The sequence below is a fragment of the Chelonia mydas genome, chromosome 10 (genome assembly GCF_015237465.2).
Source record: "Chelonia mydas isolate rCheMyd1 chromosome 10, rCheMyd1.pri.v2, whole genome shotgun sequence".
NCBI lineage: Eukaryota > Metazoa > Chordata > Testudines > Cheloniidae > Chelonia > Chelonia mydas.
Window position 1 is genome coordinate 7268166 of NC_051250.2, and position 21512 is coordinate 7289677.

General features: G+C 59.8%; 1 protein-coding gene across 1 annotated transcript in view; it reads right to left on the bottom strand.

Annotated features, from left to right (window-relative positions):
• Positions 1–21512, bottom strand: part of MYO15A (myosin XVA) — an 84309-nt gene that overhangs the window by 28620 nt on the left and 34177 nt on the right. The window contains exons 26-45 of the mRNA XM_037911812.2: positions 20413–20547; positions 19468–19575; positions 18187–18282; positions 16902–17137; positions 16097–16275; positions 15386–15458; positions 14641–14832; positions 13842–13954; positions 13304–13398; positions 12227–12347; positions 10799–10860; positions 7510–7564; positions 6539–6677; positions 6132–6234; positions 5644–5767; positions 3423–3544; positions 2323–2382; positions 1269–1344; positions 590–705; positions 61–179 (exon numbers count right to left, since the gene is read on the bottom strand). Of these exons, the coding sequence (XP_037767740.1) occupies positions 61–179; positions 590–705; positions 1269–1344; positions 2323–2382; positions 3423–3544; positions 5644–5767; positions 6132–6234; positions 6539–6677; positions 7510–7564; positions 10799–10860; positions 12227–12347; positions 13304–13398; positions 13842–13954; positions 14641–14832; positions 15386–15458; positions 16097–16275; positions 16902–17137; positions 18187–18282; positions 19468–19575; positions 20413–20547 (2324 nt within the window). The remainder of the gene's footprint in view (positions 1–60; positions 180–589; positions 706–1268; positions 1345–2322; positions 2383–3422; positions 3545–5643; positions 5768–6131; positions 6235–6538; positions 6678–7509; positions 7565–10798; positions 10861–12226; positions 12348–13303; positions 13399–13841; positions 13955–14640; positions 14833–15385; positions 15459–16096; positions 16276–16901; positions 17138–18186; positions 18283–19467; positions 19576–20412; positions 20548–21512) is intronic.

A 21512-nucleotide genomic window follows, 5' to 3' on the forward strand; every position in this document is an offset into this window, starting at 1 on the left:
CCCCTCCCTGAGAGCCGCAGGAGTCCCAGCCCTAGCGGGGCCGGCTGGCCCTGGCCTTACCTGTAGCCCCGCAGCACGCGCAGCTGCTCCCCAGGCACGTTGGTGCCCTTCACCAGCCGCAGCAGTTTAATCCCCGTGTGGGACACTGCCAGGATCTGCACCCCTGTGCCAACGCTGCCCTGGGGATAAACGGAAAGAGGGTACAAGACAAAGCAATGAACGTCAGCACCCACCCCTTGCAGCGATGAGCCCGCTTGGACTGGCACGGCAGCAGTGCTGGGCAGAGACCTTCCGCTGTGGAAATGCAGGGACTCAGAACCAGCCCGATTCACCCCAAGGAGCCCAGGAGCACTGACAATTCTGGCCCCTGGATTCTTCCTGGGGCCTGTCTCTAAATCCACAATGGCCTCAGGCCTGTGGACGATCTGACAGTCCCCAGTACGAGGTTTGCAACCCCTGGCAGCACAGAGCAGCGGCTACGGGCAGCAGGGGCATCAGACCTTAGTACATCAGGGTCTGCTGCTGAGACCTGTCCCAGCCCCTGGACTATCCCCATGCTTCCTTCTGTGGGTGTGGGGCGGGCCCTTACCGTGGCGGGGAAGAGGCGTGAGAAGTAAACCTCCCAGCTGTCCCGGGCCGCGATCACAATCTCCTTCTTAATGCTGTCGTCGGCCACTGGGCTGAACGAATCCAGCTTGTTTTCCGCTGTGGTGAGAAACACACGCCCCCCCCGGTCCCGGAAAGAGATGTCAGGTGCTGGCTCCCCCTCCTCGGCCAAAGCGGATCTGCTGCTGGGGCAAGGGAATCTGGGCATGGGGGTCCAGCTGGAGAACAAGGACTTCCCCACAGGGGGGGTGAGCTCTGCCCCCTGCTGCATACAGCCCCATGGCATGGGACAAAGCAGGCGTGTCTCACCAGCACGCAAGACGACAGCTCCCTGTCGCTGCCGGGGACCCAACCTTCCCACGGGGGCTGGGGGACCCCCTAATGCCCAGGGCAGGCCGAGCACAAGCAGAACTTGTGACATTCGAATCCCAGCTCAGACTAAACCCTGGCCCAAGAGGTGACAGGCTGCCGGGCCTCACTGCACCCGATGGCAAACCTCCCATCACCTTCCAGGAGGGCAGCTTTGCCCTACGCACTAGACATCTCCTGCCCCAAGGAAGAGCAGGGAGATCGGGCTGGAGAGAGGAGGCCAGCCCCCACAGCGGCGGGGAGGCCAGCCCCTTGGCATGAAGCAGGACATAGTGGGCAGGGCTGGGTGTTACCAAAGAGAGATTTCATGCGCAGCCGTTCCTCCGGGGTGATCCTGAGGCAGGCGTCGGAGAGCGTGTCGTGGAAGATCTGCGGGGGGAACCCACCATGCTGAGGTTAGGAGCTTTAGGGCCGAGGCCTCAGTGTCCCTGATGCAGCCTCACTGACTCCTCCCTGTATGCCCCATCCCACACCCATTGCCTGCCACAGTGCAGGGATCAGGAACTCTGGCCCAGCCGCCCTGAAGCCTCTCAATGCTGCTGCTGAATTGGCTGCAAAGGACAGTTTGCTTGAAACACACCACTCCCATCACCCTCCTGCCCAGCCAGTGTCAGTCCTGCTGGGAAAAGGTTCAGTGGGTCCTGAATAATGGAGGTGGGAGTGGCTCTTTACAGAGGACCTAGGGTGTGGGCGGAGCAGTCCTCAAGGAGGAACCTCGGGAGCAACCCAGCCTGGGGACAAGGCATGGGCTGGACTGTACATTCCTTTTGTGAATAAGGCCTAGCCTTAGGCAAGGGAATAAGTAGTTCTGAGCCACTACAGCTTGCGTGGCCTGTGCTTGAAACAGGGTGGGAAAGCTGCTGGCTCCCAGGGGCGTTGCTGAGTAAGGGGAGGATTTCCTGCAGGGGGACAGACTGGGAAACCGAAGCCACCTTGCACGTCTATGGTTCTGGGTTCCTCCAACCCCAGGGTCTGGCTGAACCCATCACTCCCCAGCGTCCCTATAGCCTGCCCAGACTCTGAGGGAATACAAGCAGACTGAGCTGATAATGCTCTGGCTTTCCCAAGGGCTCCCTGCTGAGGATCTCAAGGCGTTTTCCAAACGTTCTTAGCCCTCACAACCCCCCTGTGGGGAACTATCCTTGCTGTACATATGGGGAGAGGGAGGCAAGGAGAGGGGCTGGTTAGCTCAAGTTCACATGGCGAGTTTGTGACCTAGCCAGGAACAGAACCCAGGCGTCCTGACTCCCAGCCCTTGACTTTAAGCCGGAAACTATCCTTCCACTCTTCTAATACAGACAACTCTACAGCAGGAAAAGCTCTGTATCTGGAGCCTGGAAACCTCACCTGTCTGAAAATGAGATCCAGCAGCAAGGGGTTGTTGAAGTTATCCTTTGGATAGAAGACCTGCCAGGAAAGAGATCAGAGGGGCATGGTCAGGTGCGGAAGGATCTATTAGTGACCAATTCCCTCAGTCTGTGTTACTAGCTGCTGAGATCAGTGAACCCGAAAGGATTTTTAAAATCAAGTGGACTTTTCATTGCTTCAGCCCTTTATTTCATTCCTCCATTACACTCAGTGCAGGACAGGAACTTTGGGTGAGCTTTTCAAAGCGCCTATGTAACTTAGCGCCTAAGTCCCATCGAGTCTGAAGTGCCTGGGCCACTTTGGAAAACGGGACTTAGGCTCTCAAGTCTTTTAGGCACTTTTGAAAAGGTGACCTCAAGACAAGTCAATTTCACTTCTATTCACTTACCAGGGCATGCATCAGTGAACACTGCAGTTAAAGACAGGAAGATGCACAAAACTTTTTCTGTTAATAACACGGGGGGGGAACCTGTGGATCTTTTTTATTTTAATAAAGAACTTAAATTTTAGGCCTAAACTCCCTGACCATGTCCCTTTGAGGGAAAGTTTCACTTATTCAGAACATCTGAAAGGCAGTAATGGGCCTGCCTGTGGGGTGATACAGATGGCCTGTAGTACAGTGGGGACCTGATCCCTGACTGGGACCTCTGGGAGCTACCACAATAACAAATCATTCATAAATCATAGTAATACCACTCATGTTAACACCACCCCCTCCCACAGTAGGCAGTGAGCCCTTCTGCTCTGGGCTCTCCTGCCATATCTACAGTAACACCTCTATACTCTCTTTCACTCAGTATCGCAGCCTTGCAAGCTCCCCTCCCCTTCTAAAGAAGCCCACGGGGGCCGGATCTGTTCGGAACATAAGTTCCTTAGGAGAAAACAGACCCTGAAATGCACTTTCTCCTCCTAGGGGCACGTGCACCTCAGTAGCCTTAACAACCACTAGATGGCACTGTTCCTTCGCAGGAACAGATAAGCGGTAGCTTTCAGGCCAGCTCATTCGGGGCTCAGGGTCTGGCCACTGGCCCTGTGGGTCTGATGGGAGAGGGAGGAGGGTGCTGGGTGGACCTATGTACCTCTTTCCTGATGTATATTTTCCAGGACACGTTGCGGTAGGCGTAGAACTCCTCGCTGCAGCACCGGTGCAGCTGCGTCTGGACCTGCTCCTGCTCGGCTGGGAGCTCCCGGGAGACCGTGACTGAAAAGAGATTGAGGGCAGAGTGCTCACTGGCAGCTGGTTACTGTGGATGCAGGGGACAGCCCATTAGCTGGGCCACAGCCATTTCCTACTGCACCAGGGAAATCAGGCCTATGCTATCTATCCAAGCTACTTAACCTGCCCCCTTCCCCATAGTATCTGGGCAACTCGCAGCTTTCAGTGTATTTCTCCTCACAACCTCCTGCGGGGCAGGGCAGTGCAATGGTCACCACAGGGGGAATGAAGGCAAAGAAAGACTAAGTGACTTATCCAAGGTCACACATAGGAAGTCTGTAGCAGAGTAGGAAACTGAACCAGGGTTTCCTGAGTTCTCGGCCAGTGCACTAACCACTGCACCAGCCTTCCACTAGGGGCTGGTATCAGTGCAGCTACATGTGTGGCAAAGCCTACAAGTTTCTGCCCCCATGGGGTCTGGTATGTATTGGTGCGGGGATACTGCCCAGCCTGCTCCTTCTCCCCTGCTCCACATTGTGCCCAGACTAACGCTCTCTTGTGTTTATAGTGCATCTTTTATCCTGAAGGATCTCAACGCACCTTACAAAGTTAAGAGGATACGCAAGGATCGGTTCACCTAAAATGCAGCCACCTCTGGGGTGGAAGGCGGCAGCTGTGTAAGAGCACATAGAAACACAACCTCAGAATTCACCCACCACTGAAATGCAGCTACCTCTGGGGTGGAAGGCAGCAGGTGTGTAACAGCAACTCTGCACAACTGTTTAATACATGAAGTGATGGGGAAGGCCGTGTCCAGCTGAAATTGCAGGGGAAGTTTAGTGAAGCAGGATGTCATTACTCAAGGAGGAATTTAGTCTGGGCATCAGGGTTTTGCCCTTTGATCCCAGGCTCAGCTCTTGCTGAAGATACCAGGGGATCTTTAATGGCCATAAACCATCAGGAGCTTGGCTTAACCCCTCTTCAGGAATGTTGTGATACTCTCTCATAGCGGGAGCTTTGCTTCCTGATCCCATCGGGGGATTGATCATATGCCCTGAAACATGAGGATCAAGAGCTCTGGTCACTTCATCCTGCCTAGCGTCACCGCCCTCACTGCTAGGAAAACCTAATCTTCTGAAAATATCCTGAGCCCCTCGCCTCGCTGCTGAGCAGAGGTGCTTTGGGACAGAATGGCAACTGCTCGCTGCCCAGCCAGATTCATGTCTGGGGCCTCCTGGCCCTGCAGATTTGCATTCGCTAACTCCTGCAGGTTCCCTGTCTTGGGTCTGCAAAAGTCTATGGATCGGATGACGTGTGAGGCCATGTAACACTAGACTCCCTGACTCTCAGCCAAACTCTCTTACTAAGGATGTCTGCCCAGGTGTAACCTACATCCCCAGTAGCCCAAAGGAGATTTCATGGGGTGCAAGTTAACCGTTCCTCTAGGCTCTCTGGGACGCCCCTTTGTACTTGCTGCTCTCTGCTCCATCAGCTTCTCACCCCACGCCCATCACCATGGTGTCTGGTTGCCTCGCGTTGGTACAGCTACCACCTCGTTTGCCTAACAGGTCGCATTTTATGGTGAGTTCTGTAATAGTCCAGGGACCCACAAGCCTACCCAGGGGCTCAGGATTCCCAGATACTTTTCCTAACTTGCAAAACACAAAATTGCATGAACAGATCAATGCAAGAAGGATCAACATTTGGGGCAGGGAGCAGCACTGAGTGGGGTGGGAGGGTCCAAACTGGTCAGATTTGGAGCCATTCTGAAAGCCAGATGGCAGCGGTGTGAGACCTCCGTAGGGCTAAGGTCTCTACTGGGATACCACTGTACACTGGGGTATGGCCTCTCCAGCAGTGCTGCTAGGGCGCTGGATAAGGGCTTCTCTTTTGGATGGTCCCTGCTGAATCAGCCGCATCTCAGCCTTTGGACAGGCCAGGGCTAAGCTTCCCCAGCCCTCCAGTAACAAAGGGCTTTCCCATCACTTTCCAGCTGGGCCCTGGCCGCAGGGCAATGCGCTGCCGGCTGAGGGAAGCCACATGCTCAGCCCTCTCCTTCAGCACCTGGCAGGGCAGCGTGAGGCTCCGGCATCCAGCCCTGAACGCCAGAGGAGATGAAGCTGCTCGGCCTCTCATGCTGTTACCTGGAGGCGACATTGGAGAAGACCTGGCTGTGGCAGCCGGTGCGGGAACGGCGGCTGGTGATGGTGGCCAAGGCCTCTTGGTGCTGGTAACGGGCTTCACCGTGGCTATTGCTTCCTTGGCCACCTACAACACAGAGGTGGAGACCAACTTCCTGTGAGGGATCGGGCCATCTCCCCGGGCTGGGGAGCTCTCCTTCATCACAGGCAGGAGCAGGGGACACTCACTGGCCCGTGCGGTGCCCTGCCAGCTAGCACTGGGGTTCAGCTCAGGTAGTGGCCAGCCTGGGGATCATGCTCTCCTTCAGAGGCCTGACTCTGATCCTCAGCTGGTGGGGACTCCGAATACTCAGCTGCAGAGCAGCACCCCACGCCCCTGCATTCGCCAGGCAAGCAGCTGGACCCTCCCCATCCCCACCCCGCAGCGCCCCAGGCTCGGAACAGGGAGAACGGCCACCTGTGCCTTCAGACCAGCGCTTTCGTACCGGAGCGGCTGTTGCGGGGCCGGGCGCCACTGACATCTGCCCCTTTAAGATCATCATGGCCTCCTCATGGGGATCCTTCTTCTTCACAAAGACCTTCCCACCTTCCTTCCTGCAGGGACAAACAGCCAGGGGCCAGAACCAGGTCAGTGAGCAGCCTCTGGCCCGGCGGGTCGAGATATATACCAGGCCTCATCCCCTGAGCTAAAGGGGTCGCCCCGTGAGCCAGCAACAGTCTGTTATAGTTGCTGGGAGCCCAGCCAGCCCACCTGCTGCTAAAGCATGGCTGGGAAATGCAACCCAGCTGCTGTCCCTGCAGCTTTAAGGTTGCGAGCTCCAGCCCAGCATCAGATGCTGATGTCTGCAGGGGCTCGGGCAGGAGATCTGAGTTCTGGCCCGGCGGCCCAGGGTCTCACCTGATGGGCTCGGGGAGCCTGGCAGGCCGCTGGCACTGCTTAATGATGTTCTTAATGTGCTGCGTGGGCTCGGGGAAGTGCTGCGAGCTCAGCTTGGCCGGCCGCACCAGCTCGCCGGCCCGCAGCCTGGAGGCAGGAGCTGTCGTGGAGGGAGGAAGCAAGCGGGAGGCTGGGTTGAGAATCTCAGGGAGCGGGGGTAGGCTCCAGCACTGAAATCCTGCCCCGTCCCACCCCCCAGAAGGTGGGGAAAGGCTCCTGCTCTGGTTTGCAAGGCTCAGGCTACGATTGTGACTTCTGCCCAGCACCATGCATGAGCCCAGTGCCCCCTGGGCTGCCTCTCCCTGCTGGGCTTCTATCTCCCCCTTCGCAGGCCTTGGCCTTGGCTCTGGGGCGCCCTGCAGAGCAATCACAGGTGTCTGCACAGCTCTTTGCTCCCTTCAAGTGTTTGCCTGGGGCTTCAGCCAGCAGCCCTGCAAGCTCCTCTCACACCTCACGCTTTCCCCCACCCCTGGCCTGCAGCCCTGTCAGTGCTTCCCGGGTCTGACATGCTGCCCCCACCCCCGGCTAGTCACAACTTCCTTCCTTCTCCGCCCCTAAACCTTAGCTGGAGCACCTGTACCCATCCTGGGCTCCCCCTGCCCGCCCTGCTGACGCCCCTCACTCCCCACCCACAGCCCTCCTGCCTGATGGCGGGTCATTTTCAGATAATAGCAGCAAACCACACCCATGGGAACTAGTCCTAAAGCCAGGCTCGCTTCAATGCTAAGGCAGGATTTGAACCCAGGTCTCCAAAGGCAAGCGCTGCCAGGTTGGCCCATGGCACCACTATGCACCTTGGCTTGGCGTCAGCGTCCCCTGACAGCTGCAAGCTCAGGGCTGTGCTCTCGGTGTCCCTGCAGGGGTGGAGGGGTGAGATCCCAACTCAAGACAGGTTTCTCCAGGGGAGGCTGTATTTGTGGCTGATCCCTTACCGGCTTTCTGCACGAAGGCTGCCGTCCTGGCAGGTGTCCGGCTCACAGCTGTCCTCTGGCCAGGGGGAAGGAGAAGGAGTGCGTTACATCAGCAGGCTTTAACGGGATGGGTTTCTGAAGCTCCGCTCTAGGAATTATTTGGGGGAAGCGCTGTGCTAGGCAGGAGGCCAGGCCATGTGATTCCTTCTGGCTTTAGCATCCATGAAAACTGCCTTGGCGAGGGGCGGCCATGATGTGGCATGGCTGTCCAGCTGCTACGGTGGCTTCTGTTTCAACAGGGTCCTTTCACCCCAAAGGATTCCAGAGCCCTTTAGACTGTACAGGGATCATTTCACACACACCCCCGCCCCCGCTCCTGAAATGCAGCTGCCTCTGGGGTGGGAGGGTGCCAAGCAGCCCAGTGCGCTGTAGAACAGGCATGGAGGCAGAAAGGCAATTCTGGCCCAGGTTAGATGGTAAATGCCTCGTCTTTCCTTGTCCTCCCCGAGCAATGAGGGGCAGGGGAAGGGGGCGGTTAAGGCTCCATCATAACATTTCCACCTTAAAAAGCTGCCTGGAGCGGAGTCATTCTTACTAGCGTGGCCAGGTGGAATCTGGGCACCCCCCAGGATCCAAGACCTCTGGGAGGCAGAGCACACTGGAGCCTTTCCCAGCGCGCAGCCCCACCACCCAACAGCTGGGGGCAGGAAACGGAACGGGGCGCCTTCAGCTGAGAGCGCAGGGGGAGCTCAGGGAGCCGGCAGGGGTCATCTGTTGGAATCTGGCCAGGACTGGGGGCTTGAATTGTCACCACAGGTCAGGACCTCGCTTTTCTCTCTCCTCTAAGAACACTGCTAGCGCTAAGCTGGGGCCTTGGGGTCAGCGTTGATTCCAAAGGGAGAGTGACCCCCATGGCCACGCTGGGTCACTGGGGCCAGCGCCGACTCCCGCTCCCTGCGGCACCGGGTCCCCTAGCACCGCGCTGGGGCCAGCGCCGACTCCCGCTCCCTGCGGCACCGGGTCCCCTAGCACCGCGCTGGGGCCAGCGCCGACTCCCGCTCCCTGCGGCACCGGGTCCCCTAGCACCGCGCTGGGGCCAGCGCCGACTCCCGCTCCCTGCAGCACCGGGTCCCCTAGCACCGCACTGGGGCCAGCGCCGACTCCCGCTCCCTGCGGCACCGGGTCCCCTAGCACCGCGCTGGGGCCAGCACCAACTCCCGCTCCCTGCGGCACAGGGTCCCCTAGCACCGCACTGGGGACCGCACCAACTCCCGCTCCCTGCGGCACCGGGTCCCCTAGCTCCGCGCTGGGGCCAGCGCCGACTCCCGCTCCCTGCGGCACCCGGTCCCCTAGCACCGCACTGGGGCCAGCGCCGACTCCCGCTCCCTGCGGCACCGGGTCCCCTAGCTCCGCGCTGGGGCCAGCGCCGACTCCCGCTCCCTGCGGCACTGGGTCCCCTAGCACCGCGCTGGGGCCAGCGCCGACTCCCGCTCCCTGCGGCACAGGGTCCCCTAGCACCGCGCTGGGGCCAGCGCCGACTCCCGCTCCCTGCGGCACCGGGTCCCCTAGCACCGCGCTGGGGCCAGCGCCGACTCCCGCTCCCTGCGGCACCGGGTCCCCTAGCACCGCACTGGGGCCAGCGCCGACTCCCGCTCCCTGCGGCACCGGGTCCCCTAGCACCGCGCTGGGGCCAGCGCCGACTCCCGCTCCCTGCGGCACCGGGTCCCCTAGCACCGCGCTGGGGCCAGCGCCGACTCCCGCTCCCTGCGGCACCGGGTCCCCTAGCACCGCACTGGGGCCCGCACCAACTCCCCAAGTCACCGACCCGACTCCCTGCGGCACAGGGTTCCCTATGTAGCCAGTTACTTTAGTTTATTAGTCATGGATTGGGTGTTGTGTGAGGTTAGGGTTATAGATTATAAAGCTGAGCAGTAGTCGGAAGGGATAAGTAGCATTAGGTAGCTGAGTAAGGAGGGCTGAAACGCAAGGCCTACAGGCGGAGGCCTGTAAGATTGTAGCTTAGCCATACTAGGCCTTAGAGTTAAGAAATGCTGCCATAAGTCAGTGACCAGAGACTGACCCATACGTTTACGGGAGGAGGCGCCAAGGGACGGTATTGTGAGAAATGAGCCGTAAGATTCATTTTAAATCACAAAATGCTCCAGTGGTGCATTTTTTCGAACACGTGCCTTAACCGCCTCCTCCTAGCACTGCACTGGGGCCAGCATTGACTCGGTGCGGGGAGTCCACCTCTCCCACTCCCTGGGGTTTCTGTTTCTCTCTTCACCCCCAGGACACACAGCTCCAGGGAGGGTCCATAAAAGAGGACTAGGGCCATGCCAGCCTGTGAGAGAAGACTGAGATGGGAGAAACGATGACCCTGCCTGGGAGCCTGCCAGCCGTTGTCTGGCAGCGCTCAGCTGTCCGGGAGGGCAACCTCACACCTTCTCGGGGCTGAGCCGCCCCCCAGGGGGGACAGGTGATCTGCCAAGAGATGCAGGGTCCCGTCCAGCCCTGTTCTACTCCTCACCGGGGCTGGTTTGGGCTCATCAGACCTCAGGGAAAGGCTATAAAAGGGGCCAGCACCCAGATGTAACATCCTAGAAAGTCAATCCCTTGCCTGCTCATCTTGACACCAACAGCGGAGAAAAGGGATTTTAGGGCCAGACGGTTCACTTCTTGCTCTGAACGCGGGCTGGGTGCGTTCCCATCCCCCTCAGCAGGCGGCGCATCAGACAGACCCACCCGGCGTGCCGGGCGCGCTCGGGACTGTGCTGGGGGCTCCGTCGGCAGGGCTGGGGCTGGTGGCCTGGGAGGCGCTGGGGGAGGCTGTGCCATCCCCCCGCTGCTGCGGCAGAGCCATCCCCCGCCGGGTGATCTGACCAGCCTGCGCCGCCGAAACGAGGGAGCGGGTGTGAGCCCAGGCCGGACTCCGCCGCCTCCTCAGACACCCACCCCCTCGCTCATCCCAGGTGCTCCCCACAGGGCAGGACAGAGATGTGAAGCAGGCCCCCTTCCTCCAAGGCTGCTCCAGATCTCCAGCCCCAGCCACATCCCGCTTGGGGTGGGCGGGGAGTGTCAAAACCCTGACACCCTCGTGGCCTGTCAGCTCCATCACCCCTTGGTGCCTGGGCCTCTGCCTGCCCCAGCACCCCAGCCACTGTCCCGGGCAGGGATTTCACACGTTTTGAACTAAGGCCCTGGAATCGGCAAGGAAAAAGCCACACAGCTCCTGCAGTACTGACATGCGTGTGCTTCAACCTCAGTGCCGCCCCCTACCGTGCCCCCCAAGTCCCCTGGCCCCACTGACCCGGAGCAGGGCCTGCTGCTTGATGTGGTCGTGCTGCAGCACCAAGCCGGGCTCCTGCAAACCTGCAAATGCAAAGAGGAGGCAGCTGGGGTGAAACCAGAGCAGGAAGGCTGGCGGGTAGAGCTGCTGGCTGGGCGTGCGCCCAGAAGGGGGCAGTCCAGCAAACAGAGGAGCCTGGCAGTGCGCACACAGCCTGGCTGGGGCTCAGATACCACGGTGATGGGCGTAGGGCATGGACCTGGAGAGGACAGAGTGGCTGGGAAAGCAGGGGCAGGGTGCACAGCCCAGGGACAGGGGAGTGCCTTGCATTGCTGACCCCTCTAGACCGTGGCTTCAAAGGGAGCCCTCTCCACCCTTCCTTGGCTGAAGGCCCCATGCCGGTTCGCAGCGCTGCCACCCCCTACCAGCCCGGGCTGGATCCTGTCTGTACCGTGTGCCAAGGAGCCGCGTTTTCTGCAGCACGACGGCTCGCTAACGGCCCATCCGACCGACCATCCTGGGTGCAGGAATATGGGCATGTTGCTCCCCGAGGCACCTGCCGTTCCGGGCACCACCCCTCTTCGTGGGAGAGATACGGGAATGCCCTTGGCTGGCAGGCTGAGATCTCCACCCACCCTGCTGAAGCCCCCACATTACTCCAGTCCCAGCCTTCAGCCAATCACCTCAAAGCTGGGGGTGGAGTGGGGAGGTGGGTGGTTAAGACTCATTTCAAGCCTCAGGAGGGGAAGGCCCCATGGTCACTGAGCCAGCCAACCCCACTGAAATCAGGTGGGACGGAAGGGGCTAGACCATCCCAGGTCCTAGTGATTTCAACTTCCCTGAGGAAATCTGGCCCTAGCGCACCCCTATAGCTTCTGTCGGGTCTGTAGCCTCCCCTGGGATGTGTTCAGAGTCCCCTGAGACACCCAGCCCTCTGCTCACAGGCACAGGGCAAGCAGTCTCCCTGCAGCTCCTTCTGGCCACAGATCTCACCCAGCCACACACCTGACCTCGCCCTTCCCAGCTCAGGAAGGAGTCTGTGTGGCCTAGTGGATAGGACACCAGACTGAGACTTAGACCTGGGTTCAAGTCCTGGCTCTGCTCTGCTACTGCTTTGCTGAGTGACCTTGGGTGAGTCACTTCCCCTCCCATGCCTCAGTTTCCCCATCTGTATAATGGGGACAGTGATCCTGCCCTCCTGTGTAAAGCAACTTGAGATCGTTGGAGGAAAAGCGCTAGGCATGAGCTAGGTATTATGATTATTATGATCATCATCACCATTGTGCAGATGGGGAAACTGAGGCCCAAAGCAGGGCAGTGACTTGCCTAAGGTCACCCAGCAGGCCAGTGGCAGAGCTGGGAATAGAGCCCAGGAGCCCTGCCCCCTGCAGAGTCCTGCTCTGGCAGGCATTGCCCTATGCCAGGCCAGGAGGCTCTGCCCACACTCACCGGTTTGCTGGGGCATCTCCATGGGTGCTCTGGCACCGCCTTGGTCCACGCTGCTGCTCCTACCTCCTACCCGGCCTCCTCCTTTCATCTTCCGGGAGACAGCAGCTGGCTTCTCCAAGTCCTGGCACGGGAGAGGGGCAGGAATGAAGCAAACAAAGGTTCGAGGGTGGCAGGGGCGGGAGCCTCGGTGGCAGGCTGGAAAGTGATCCCAGTCACATCAGACGAGCGCCAGGGAACATCCAGGCCAGGGAGATCGAGTGACAGCTCCTTCCCCGCTAACGCTGCACTCGCAATGGACAGGTTGGGAGCCGAAAGCGACCACAGCTTTGGGGTCGTTGTAACAACAGAGGTTTCATGACTCCTAGTTTCTCCCAGGGTAACTCGTCCTCACGCCCCCATTCGGGGAGCCCACATAATGGTTCTGCCTAGATGAGGGTGTTGGCCCCAGTCAGCCCTCCCAACCTCAATGTAACTGATCCCCTTCCCGGGGCCTGCCACCTGGCACAGTACAAGAGACAAGAATAAACTCCAGTAACACAATAGCGGGTGACATTTATACAGCACCTTTCACGCCACTCCCAAAGGGCCACCCCTGCTATAGAAAGGCAGCCACCTCTGGGGTGGGAAGGGAAATGGGAGAACAGAGGCCACCCAGCTCTGAGTCTCACCAAAATGCCGTGGGATCATAGGGGCCCACACAGGTGCTTAGGTCCCAGAGACTTAAAGCCGAAGTGCTTCCAACCTGGTGCTTACGCCATTCAGCAGTGACAGCAGATTAAGCCCGATGGCCTTGCTGACACTGGGGCAGGGGGCCTGGCTAGCAAACACAGAATCTAGCCCCAAAGAGTTTTCTGCTGTGGTTCGTTCCCTTCTTAGACCCAAGCTCCTAAGGGTCCCGGGCGGAAACTGCTGCAGTTAAGACATGGACTCCCTTGATCTGTCTATGGGCATGGACCTTTCCCCATTTCCCTAACAGCTGAGCCCCTCACAGTCCTTAATGACACCCCCGTGAAGTAGGGCAGGGCTCCCAAGCCCCAGCCGTCCTTCCTCTCATTCCCAACAGGGAACTGTCCTTACCCCATTCCCATAGGACAAGACCGGGTCAAACAGACTGTCCAGGTAACGATCCAACCCCTTGTGTGTTCGAGGTTCGCTGACGGTGTCGGAATCTGCTGGCGGGGTCACAACAGGCAGAGGAAGAGTGAGCCGAAGAGGAAGGTGTTGGCTGACTAGTGCCTACTGCTTCCAAATGCCTCCCAGGCTCACGGGCCTCCGGAGTTAACGGCCCATAACCGTGAAACTCCCTGCACTCCGGAGTCCATAGCCAGGTAATTCCACGGCCACAGTGACATTAACATCTCTGCAGGCTAAAGCAGGGGTGACCAAATCTCATGCTTCAGGGCATCGGGTCAGGAGGGCCCTCAAACTCCCCTCCCCCACAGAGACCAGGAGTGGTCAGGTGCATTATGGGAAGGGTTGCCTTTTTTCTAAAGCCCCAGGCCAAGATGATTTTGAGCTGGATCCTGAAGTGAATGGGAGTTGCGCTGCTTTGTCTATGGAAAGACGGGCCCAGTCTTGGGGGAGAAGGCTGCAGGAAGGACAGTTTGACTCTTACCACGACTGTAATATCCATCTGAGTCAGGGGTGTTTGGAAGCAGGACAGTGGGGGCCTTCGTCAGTGGGGGAGGAGGGACTTCCTCGTCCGAATCTAAGCCCTGTCCAAATACTCTACAGAGAAAAGGGGGAAGAGGCGTAAAGAGGAAACAGCTGTTTAATCTCCACCCCTCATTGCTTTCTCTTTGTCCGCTGGAGACTCCAGGCTGCTGCTGGCATCATCACTGCTGGAGACGCGCTGAGGTGGAGACCCTGCGTGCAGCGGGCTCTGAGATAGGGCTCGGCTGAGGGTCTGGCAATGGGCTCCCATCCCATCCTGCCCAACGCTCCTGCCAGCAGCTGATCTCACAAGATTTCTGCCCTTCCGGACACGTAAGGTCAAAGTGAGCCAGTGGCCCTGGTGGGATTAGAGCCCAGCTGTTTCCTGGCTCCCAGTCCTATGCTCTGCTCCCTCCAGAGGCCACACCTCCCTCCAGAGGCCACACCCCCACATCTGGCCACGCCTCCTTCAGACGGCCACACCGCACGCCTCTCAGAAAGCGTTTGCAGTGCCTGCAGCGGTACGTATGCTGCACGCGATGTAGCTGAATGATCGGGAGCTTCAAAGGGGCCCAGCACTCTGGTGGCTGGCCCTTTAAAAGCAGAGCGTCCAGACGCTCCAAGCGGCTCTGGAACAGGTCTGCACGTCGGGGATCTGGGGTTCTGACCCCCCCTTACCCCTGCAGCCGCTGTGAGCTCATGGGACTCCGGGCCCAGCCGGGCTCTCCCCGTCAGGCTACGCCGCACCCCCGGATACCTACGCGCTGGCAGGGCCGCTGCCCTTGTCCACCCCCTCTGAAGCGACGATGAAATGGGATTTCTGCTTGGGGAAGCCCCTGGGCAGCTCCAGGTCGGAAATGAGGTCCAGGATGTAATCGTGGCCAGCCAGCTCGGCCCACTGGGCGCCATCCTTCATGGAGACGGACCAGCCCCTCCAGCCCTCCGTCAGCCCCCTGCAGGCAAAGCACAGCCTCTGAGCCAGGAGAGCGCACTCCTGTGGGGGGACACAGCGAGGAGGCAGAGCAGGCCCAGGGAAGGCCTTTGTGGGGTGAGCCCTGCCTGCTCAACCCCGCCACTAGGCCAGGCCCTGGCCCTCCATGCATCGAGACCCAGCTGCAGCTGCTGTGATATTCGCCCCCCCAAGACGCACCCACAGCTGCCGAAATAGAACCAGGGCCCACCAGCCCCACAGCCAGCAGCTGCTGCGATAGCCCACGGCCCTGCTTGGGAAGGGCTCACTGCTTCACTCCTGAGGGGCTGCGTAGGGCTAGAGATGGGGCCTGAACCAGCCGGATGCATCCTGCCCATTGGGAATCTGGATCCAAACTGTGTAGCGTTAGCTAGTCTCTGCTTTCTACATGACTAGAGAGCCCCAGCCTAGCCGGCTCTGCCTAGTGCAGTGTGGGCCAAGGGCTTCCACAGTCCCTGTGGGACACGGAGCAGACAGATCCATGGGGCAGGTGGTCGGGACACCTGCCGTCCCCCGCAGGGCCAAAGCCTCCCTACCTGTGCTTCAGCACGTCCCCTGCCAGCTCCTCCCCTGTGCTCCAGGAATGGATGGGGCAGGAGAAGTGGCCGCCTGAGAAGTTAAGAGCAGATGGTCAAATTGCTGCATTACTGAGCAGCCGAACCCCAGCCCCAACCCCCGCACCCCTAGCACCTGGAGTCCGTTTGGGTATGTGGGGCAGTGAACGCGCACTGGCAAAACTGCCCCCAGGGCTGGGGAGGGAAAGAAGGGCCCAGGGAAGGGATGGAAGCAGAGGATTGTTAAGGCTAAATGAGGGCTGCAGTGCACCCAAATGTTGGGCTCCCGCAAATTACTGCACCCCCACTCCCTCACCTCCCATCCCATTTTCCCTTGCACATCGCTTCCCAGGCTGCGGTCTGCCCCTCAGTCCTGATCGACCCTGCAAGTGCAGCGGCCCAGCCCAAACCTCCCTGCTTCCCCCACGCCCCCTCTCACCCTGGGGCCGGTTCCCCAAGATCCTGGTGTTATCCGCTCCCAAGAGCCCAGACTCTGGGCCACGTTCTGCCTTCACTAACCCCCGTGAGTCCCCACTGAGTCATGGGGGTGTGCGCGGGGTGCCAGTCAGGCTCACCAGCGTCTGGCCCACCAGGGCAGTGGCATCACCTCTCCCTGTAGCCGCCCTCAATCCCCCTCACCCCATGTGCTGAGTCTTGACCAAGGCCCCTGGGTTCGTCCCACAGGCCCCTCACCGTTGAAGCAGTAGACATCCAAGGCCATGCTTGCTCTCTGCCTGTTGGCCGTCCACTCGAGCAGCGATGGCGGGTAGGCCCGGGCCATCTCGGGGCCAAGCTGGGACCGCAGCATGGCCTGCATCAGCTTGTGCTGGCACACCGGCTTGTAGCCATCAAAGGCGTAGTCGGAAACAAACCTACACAGGAAGGACGGACGCCATGGGAGGGGGCTGGGCCAGCAGAGTAATGCTGGGGGCTGGGAGGAGGCTGGGCCAGCAGGACATGCATCTGCACAACGGAGCAGGACACAACCTCCTTTGACTTTCACTGACTCGCGCTCTCCGGGCAACGCCACGGGCCACCTGGAAGCCATGATGGAGCCGCGAGGCAGGGGCATGTCTCCGGCTGTGCACCCAACAGCCCCACCTTTCCAGGTGCTGATGCAAAACCCTGCGCTTCGTGTGCGTGCTGATGTCTCCCCCTAGAGGCCAGCTCAGGGATTACAATAGCCTACTGCTGCCATACAGCAAAAGGAGTTCCTGCTTTAGCTCAAGGGGAACAAACCAGAGGTTTTTGGGGCAGAAGGTTGCAGGTTTGAGCCCTGCGGAGGAGCTGTGTGTGAGGATGCCCTTGATTCCCATAGGGTTCGCTGGCAGCTAAGGGGGCTTGAAGGAGCCCAGGATTGGGACCATCAGAGGGATGTGATTGGCCTGATTTAAGAAGTGCTGGGAACCCCTACCCCTAGCTGGAGCCCATGGGAGCTGGAGGGTTTAGCCCTGTCCCATGGGCTCCCTCACAGCCTCGCCCCAGCCCCAGTGCTCACTTGAGCAGGTGTTTTTCCAGGCCGGTGGAGGGGGCAAAGCCACTGAGGCAGGTGGCCAGGAGGAGCCAGCCCCGCTCCTCGTTGTTGACGTTGGTATTGCGCCACACCTGGTTGGCGATCTGAGCCAGGATCTCGTCCCGCAGGCCCGGTGCTGAGAGCCCCTTCTGCACGATGTAGTTCCCGAACAGGTTCTCCTGGGCGCCACCAAGGCGTGGGTCGCCCATGAAGCGCAGAATCTACCGCCGAGAGAGAGTCCAGGAGATATGGGATACCGAGCAATGGTCAGAAATCTCTCCGTCCCTTCCCGCAACACAGACAGGCCTCCCCCCTCTTTCCAGGGGTGCCCCCGGAAATCTTTCTCCTGGGAGGCATCATCAATCTCCACGGAGCCATCCCCGCTGCAGCTGCCGGTCCCAGTGACACACCCAGCCCTTGCCTTTGTGCCCACCGGCCCTGGTGCAGTGTCACTCCCCATCCCTGAGAGGGGACAGGGCTGGCAGGCCCCTGGGCAGAGCACTGGTGCAGGAGCTGGCCCCACTGGCCAGGGGGGCGGAAGAGCAGCGCTGGCTGCCCCACTGCACAGGGTGCCCCACTCAGGTTTGGCCCCAGACCCCTCCATCATGACAGGGGCGCTGCAAGGCCAAACCCAAGTGAGCAGTGTGGTGGCCGAGCTGCTGCTCCTCACCCCTGCCAAAGGTAGGCCGCATCTGCTCCCGCTCCTCCCCTTCCTCAGGGTCTCTTCCCCAGCATGGTATCCCAGGAAGAATGACGTGCAAGTGCCATAACTGTTGTTGCAGCGGGAATGAAGAAGACAAGACCCTCTCCTGCTGAAGAGCTCCCTGTCCCAGCCCCACCACCCTGGGCTCTGAGTGGGCTGGGACAGGGAGCCCCTTTAGAGATGGTGGGTGAAGATCTTTAGCATCACCCGTCGTGGGTGCTGGGCTGGTGCTGGGGAAGCCACGAGGTCCCATAGCAATGCTGTGAACTCCTGGTGGTCTTTTTCCCTCCATCCCTGCTGAAAGGCCCCTCTGAGCATGTGCCTATGGCCAGGTCGGCAGAGTCAGGCCAGGGATCAGGGGCTGGAGGCAGGACATGAGGGGGCATCCCAGGCCTCCAGCTCAAACTGATTTATGGACTTATGCCCATTGGCCGTGAATCCTCCTACCCCTTGGATGGACGGAGCCTTGCTCCCTTTCCTCTGCAATTCCCAGACTGCAAGGAGACGCTCTGGACAAACCAGAGGCCTTGGGGAGGAGGCCAGGAGACGCTGTGAACGCCGACCTACCAGCTTGAACAGACTGAGAGCTTCTTGCACCAGCTCCTCCTCCAGCTGGGTCAGAGGGGATGCCAGTGGCACGGAGAGCATCCCAAACAATGGCTCCTGCGGGGCAACAAAGGACAGGCGCGTTGAACTCGGCTGCAGGGATTTGGCAAAGCTCAGACTATGGGCAGCCATGAAGGCCAACAACAGGCCAGGCCCGTTGAAAGGTCCTGGCTGGAACGATCATTGGTGACTCAAGGAACATTACAAAATCCCCCAGCACCGAGCTTCCAATCCCGGCGTGTTCAGCTGGGAAGTGAGGGAGGTAGGCCAGCATCCAGCTCGAGAAATACAGAACGGTCTGTCAGACAGTGGCACCGCACGTGTGCACACCACTTCCACGAGACAGGCACAGGCCAAATGCCAAGCGAGGGGCCGCATTCTGCTCTCAGACACGGAGTGACTCCATCACTCCAGGAGCAGCGTGGAGAGCAGGACCCGGCCCCTGTGCACCAGCAGACGCTGTGCACAATCTCCTGGGAAGAGAAACGTGTGAGTGAGGATTTGAATGAGATGACGACAAGATCTTCTGGACAAAAATGCGAACGTCTGCCTGTGGATTGTGGCATCCTGCTGCATGCGTGAGACCCGAACGACGTGACGGACTAGAATAAAGCTGGCTAGGATCCCGGTCTGGGCTGAGTGAAACCCAGAAGGCACATGGCACGCACAGGTCAGGGACGTTGATTCAATGATCAAAGGGGAGCCAGGATCCCAGAGAAGCATGCTTCCTTTCTCCAATCATCTCATTTTCTCTCAAAAGAGTCCCTTTAAGCTCAGGCCCATTCATAGATACTACAATCTGCCTGGAGGCAGCCCCTTGCATCCAAGCCTCAGCATCCTCCGTGCTCATTTACCTGGTGCTCAGCATGTCACAGGATCAGGCCCCTCCTAACTTCCCTGGGAAGTCAGTAAGCACCATCGGCCCCGTTTTGCAGATGGGGAAAGCGCGGGTAAGTAACTTGCCCAAGGTCATTCGGTGAGTCAGTGGCAGAGGCGGGAAAAGACTCCAGAAGTCCTGACTCCCAGGCCCCTGCTGTAATCACTTAACACTACCTCCCAGAGCTGGAGGAGAGCCCTGAAGTTTTAACTCCCAGCATGCTCTCTAACTCCCAGAGACAGGAATAGAACCCAGGGGTCCTGGCTTCTGGTCCCAGCTAACTATTGAGCATCACTCCCTCCTTATACTGCCCGTTCTTTAGAGGGCGCGGAGTGGCTCAGGGGGCTGCTCAGTGTCTCCCTTACCTGGAACTGGACCCGCACGTACTTGGCCATGGGGTAGTTGTTGATGTCGAGCGGCAGGGTGAGCTGGGAGTTCGTTTGCAGTTTGGGCGCAGGGACCGGAACGACGCACTGAGCATTCATCGGCTTGTGAGCTGGGGCAGAACAGAGGCACCAGGAGTCAGTGGGGTCGGGAGGAGGAGGGGCTCTAGCCCCTGGCTTATGGAATAAAGGTGGGCAACAAACAGAAGTTCCCTGGGGGGTGTCAGCCCGGGATCCTTCGGCTCCGGGGCAGGTCAAAATCAAACCGGTGTTGGTGCAGCCAGGAGGCTGGGTTGAGCTCCTTCTTGGGGCGGGGCAGAGACAGCGCTCGCTGACTCTCTCTGGAGACTCCTAGACCAACGTGGCCCAGTTAAACCGCACAGTATTCCAGGGGAAACTGAGGCCCAGAGGCCAATGACAGAACTGGGAATATAACCCAGGCAGCCTGAACCCTGTCCCTTGCTCTAACCACTAGACAGCTCTGCCTAGAATCGAGTCTGGTTGGACCCCTGCTGCCTCCTCTCTGGGAAGGGGTCGCTCTAGTCTCTGTTTAGACAGAAGCTTGGTGCAATGTTGCTGACTTGGTTGTGATAACAGCTTCCATCTCTAGCCGGTCTTTCTCCCTGAGGGTCCCAAGTCATTTAACAGGCTGGGGGACAGGTCCTTTTTCTCCGCTGCACCCTCGTGACTCCCATGGTGTACTAGGGGTGCAGTAGTTGGCTAGAATTTGACCCCCCTACATTTAGGGAGTTCCTCACCTATCACTGCAGGGCAACCACCTCTGGGGTGGAGTCTGGCATCTGAGCTGCACATAAGCAGGCAGATGTTTAGCAGGGCAGTCTTGGGTGAACACCCCTGTGGGATCGTCCACAGGGACAGGAGGACGGTGCTGGTGAAGCTGACTTTGCTAGTGGCCTGGATCCCCACTGGACCATTCCCAGCTGCTCCGACCCAGCCCTCTGGGGGAAATGAGCGCTTACCTGCTGCCAGCTCCAGCAGCCCCGCCAGCTCAGCGGGGACTTCCAGGTGCGTTACATCCACCACCTCCCTCTTGGTCAGCTCCTGAGAGCAGAGCACAGAGACACCCGTCTCCATCCACGCTCTCCTCCGGTGCCGAGCTGGAGAGCTGGATGATCTAACAGGCTCCCCCCACCCCCATCACCTCTCTGGGTCCAATCCCCTGTGCGGGGGGAGCCCAGGCTGGGCTCCCAGAACCCAGCCGCAGCAGGACCCACAGATGGAGAGACGGCCACCTGCTTCGCTCCGCAGGGCCCTGAGCCCTTCGACCATCCCCGCCAAGCATAGGGAGGAGGCCGAGTCCAGCTGACGCGGGCAACAGCAGAACGTGACCCAGAACTGCTCCAGTGGGCAGCTACCGTAAGCCCACCCCCAGCCCAGGCACACCTCACCCACCGCAGAGGCCGGGGGGACACACACACACACACACTGAGTGGCAGTGGCATGCACCCCCCACCCCACCGACGTCCAGCGTGTGCCCTCTACCCGCATCAGCATGCATGCGCAAACATCCTTCCCACCCACGCACCAGTGCACTCGCGCCCCTGCCCCTGCCTGCGCTACGCACACACTACACACGTACACGCACCAGCATGCTTGCACGTGAGGCCACCAGGCGTTACCTGCTCGGCCTTCTCCTGCTCCTCCTCCGCCCGCCTGCGAGCCTCCTCCTTCCTCTGAAACCAGAGCACATTGGCACGTGGAGAGCAGCCGCGACACACACCCAGCCGGCTGCTGTGCGAATGGCTCCGGTTGCCTGGGCCGGGTCACTTGCCCGCTAGGAATCTGGCCGGGATGGGAGGGGCGCGGGAGGGTGATGCGGGAATGAAGTCAAACCAGCGGGATCAGAGTTCTGTACCGCGAGGTGCAGCAGGCTGGGCTGGTGGCTGGACAGCGCATGGACACGCAGGACCTGGAGGGGCTCCCCTCTTGCCAGCACCCCCTCGGCACAGCTGTGGGGGGAGCCCAGCGCTGGGATAGCAGGGGGCTGCAGGTTGTATTGGGGGGTA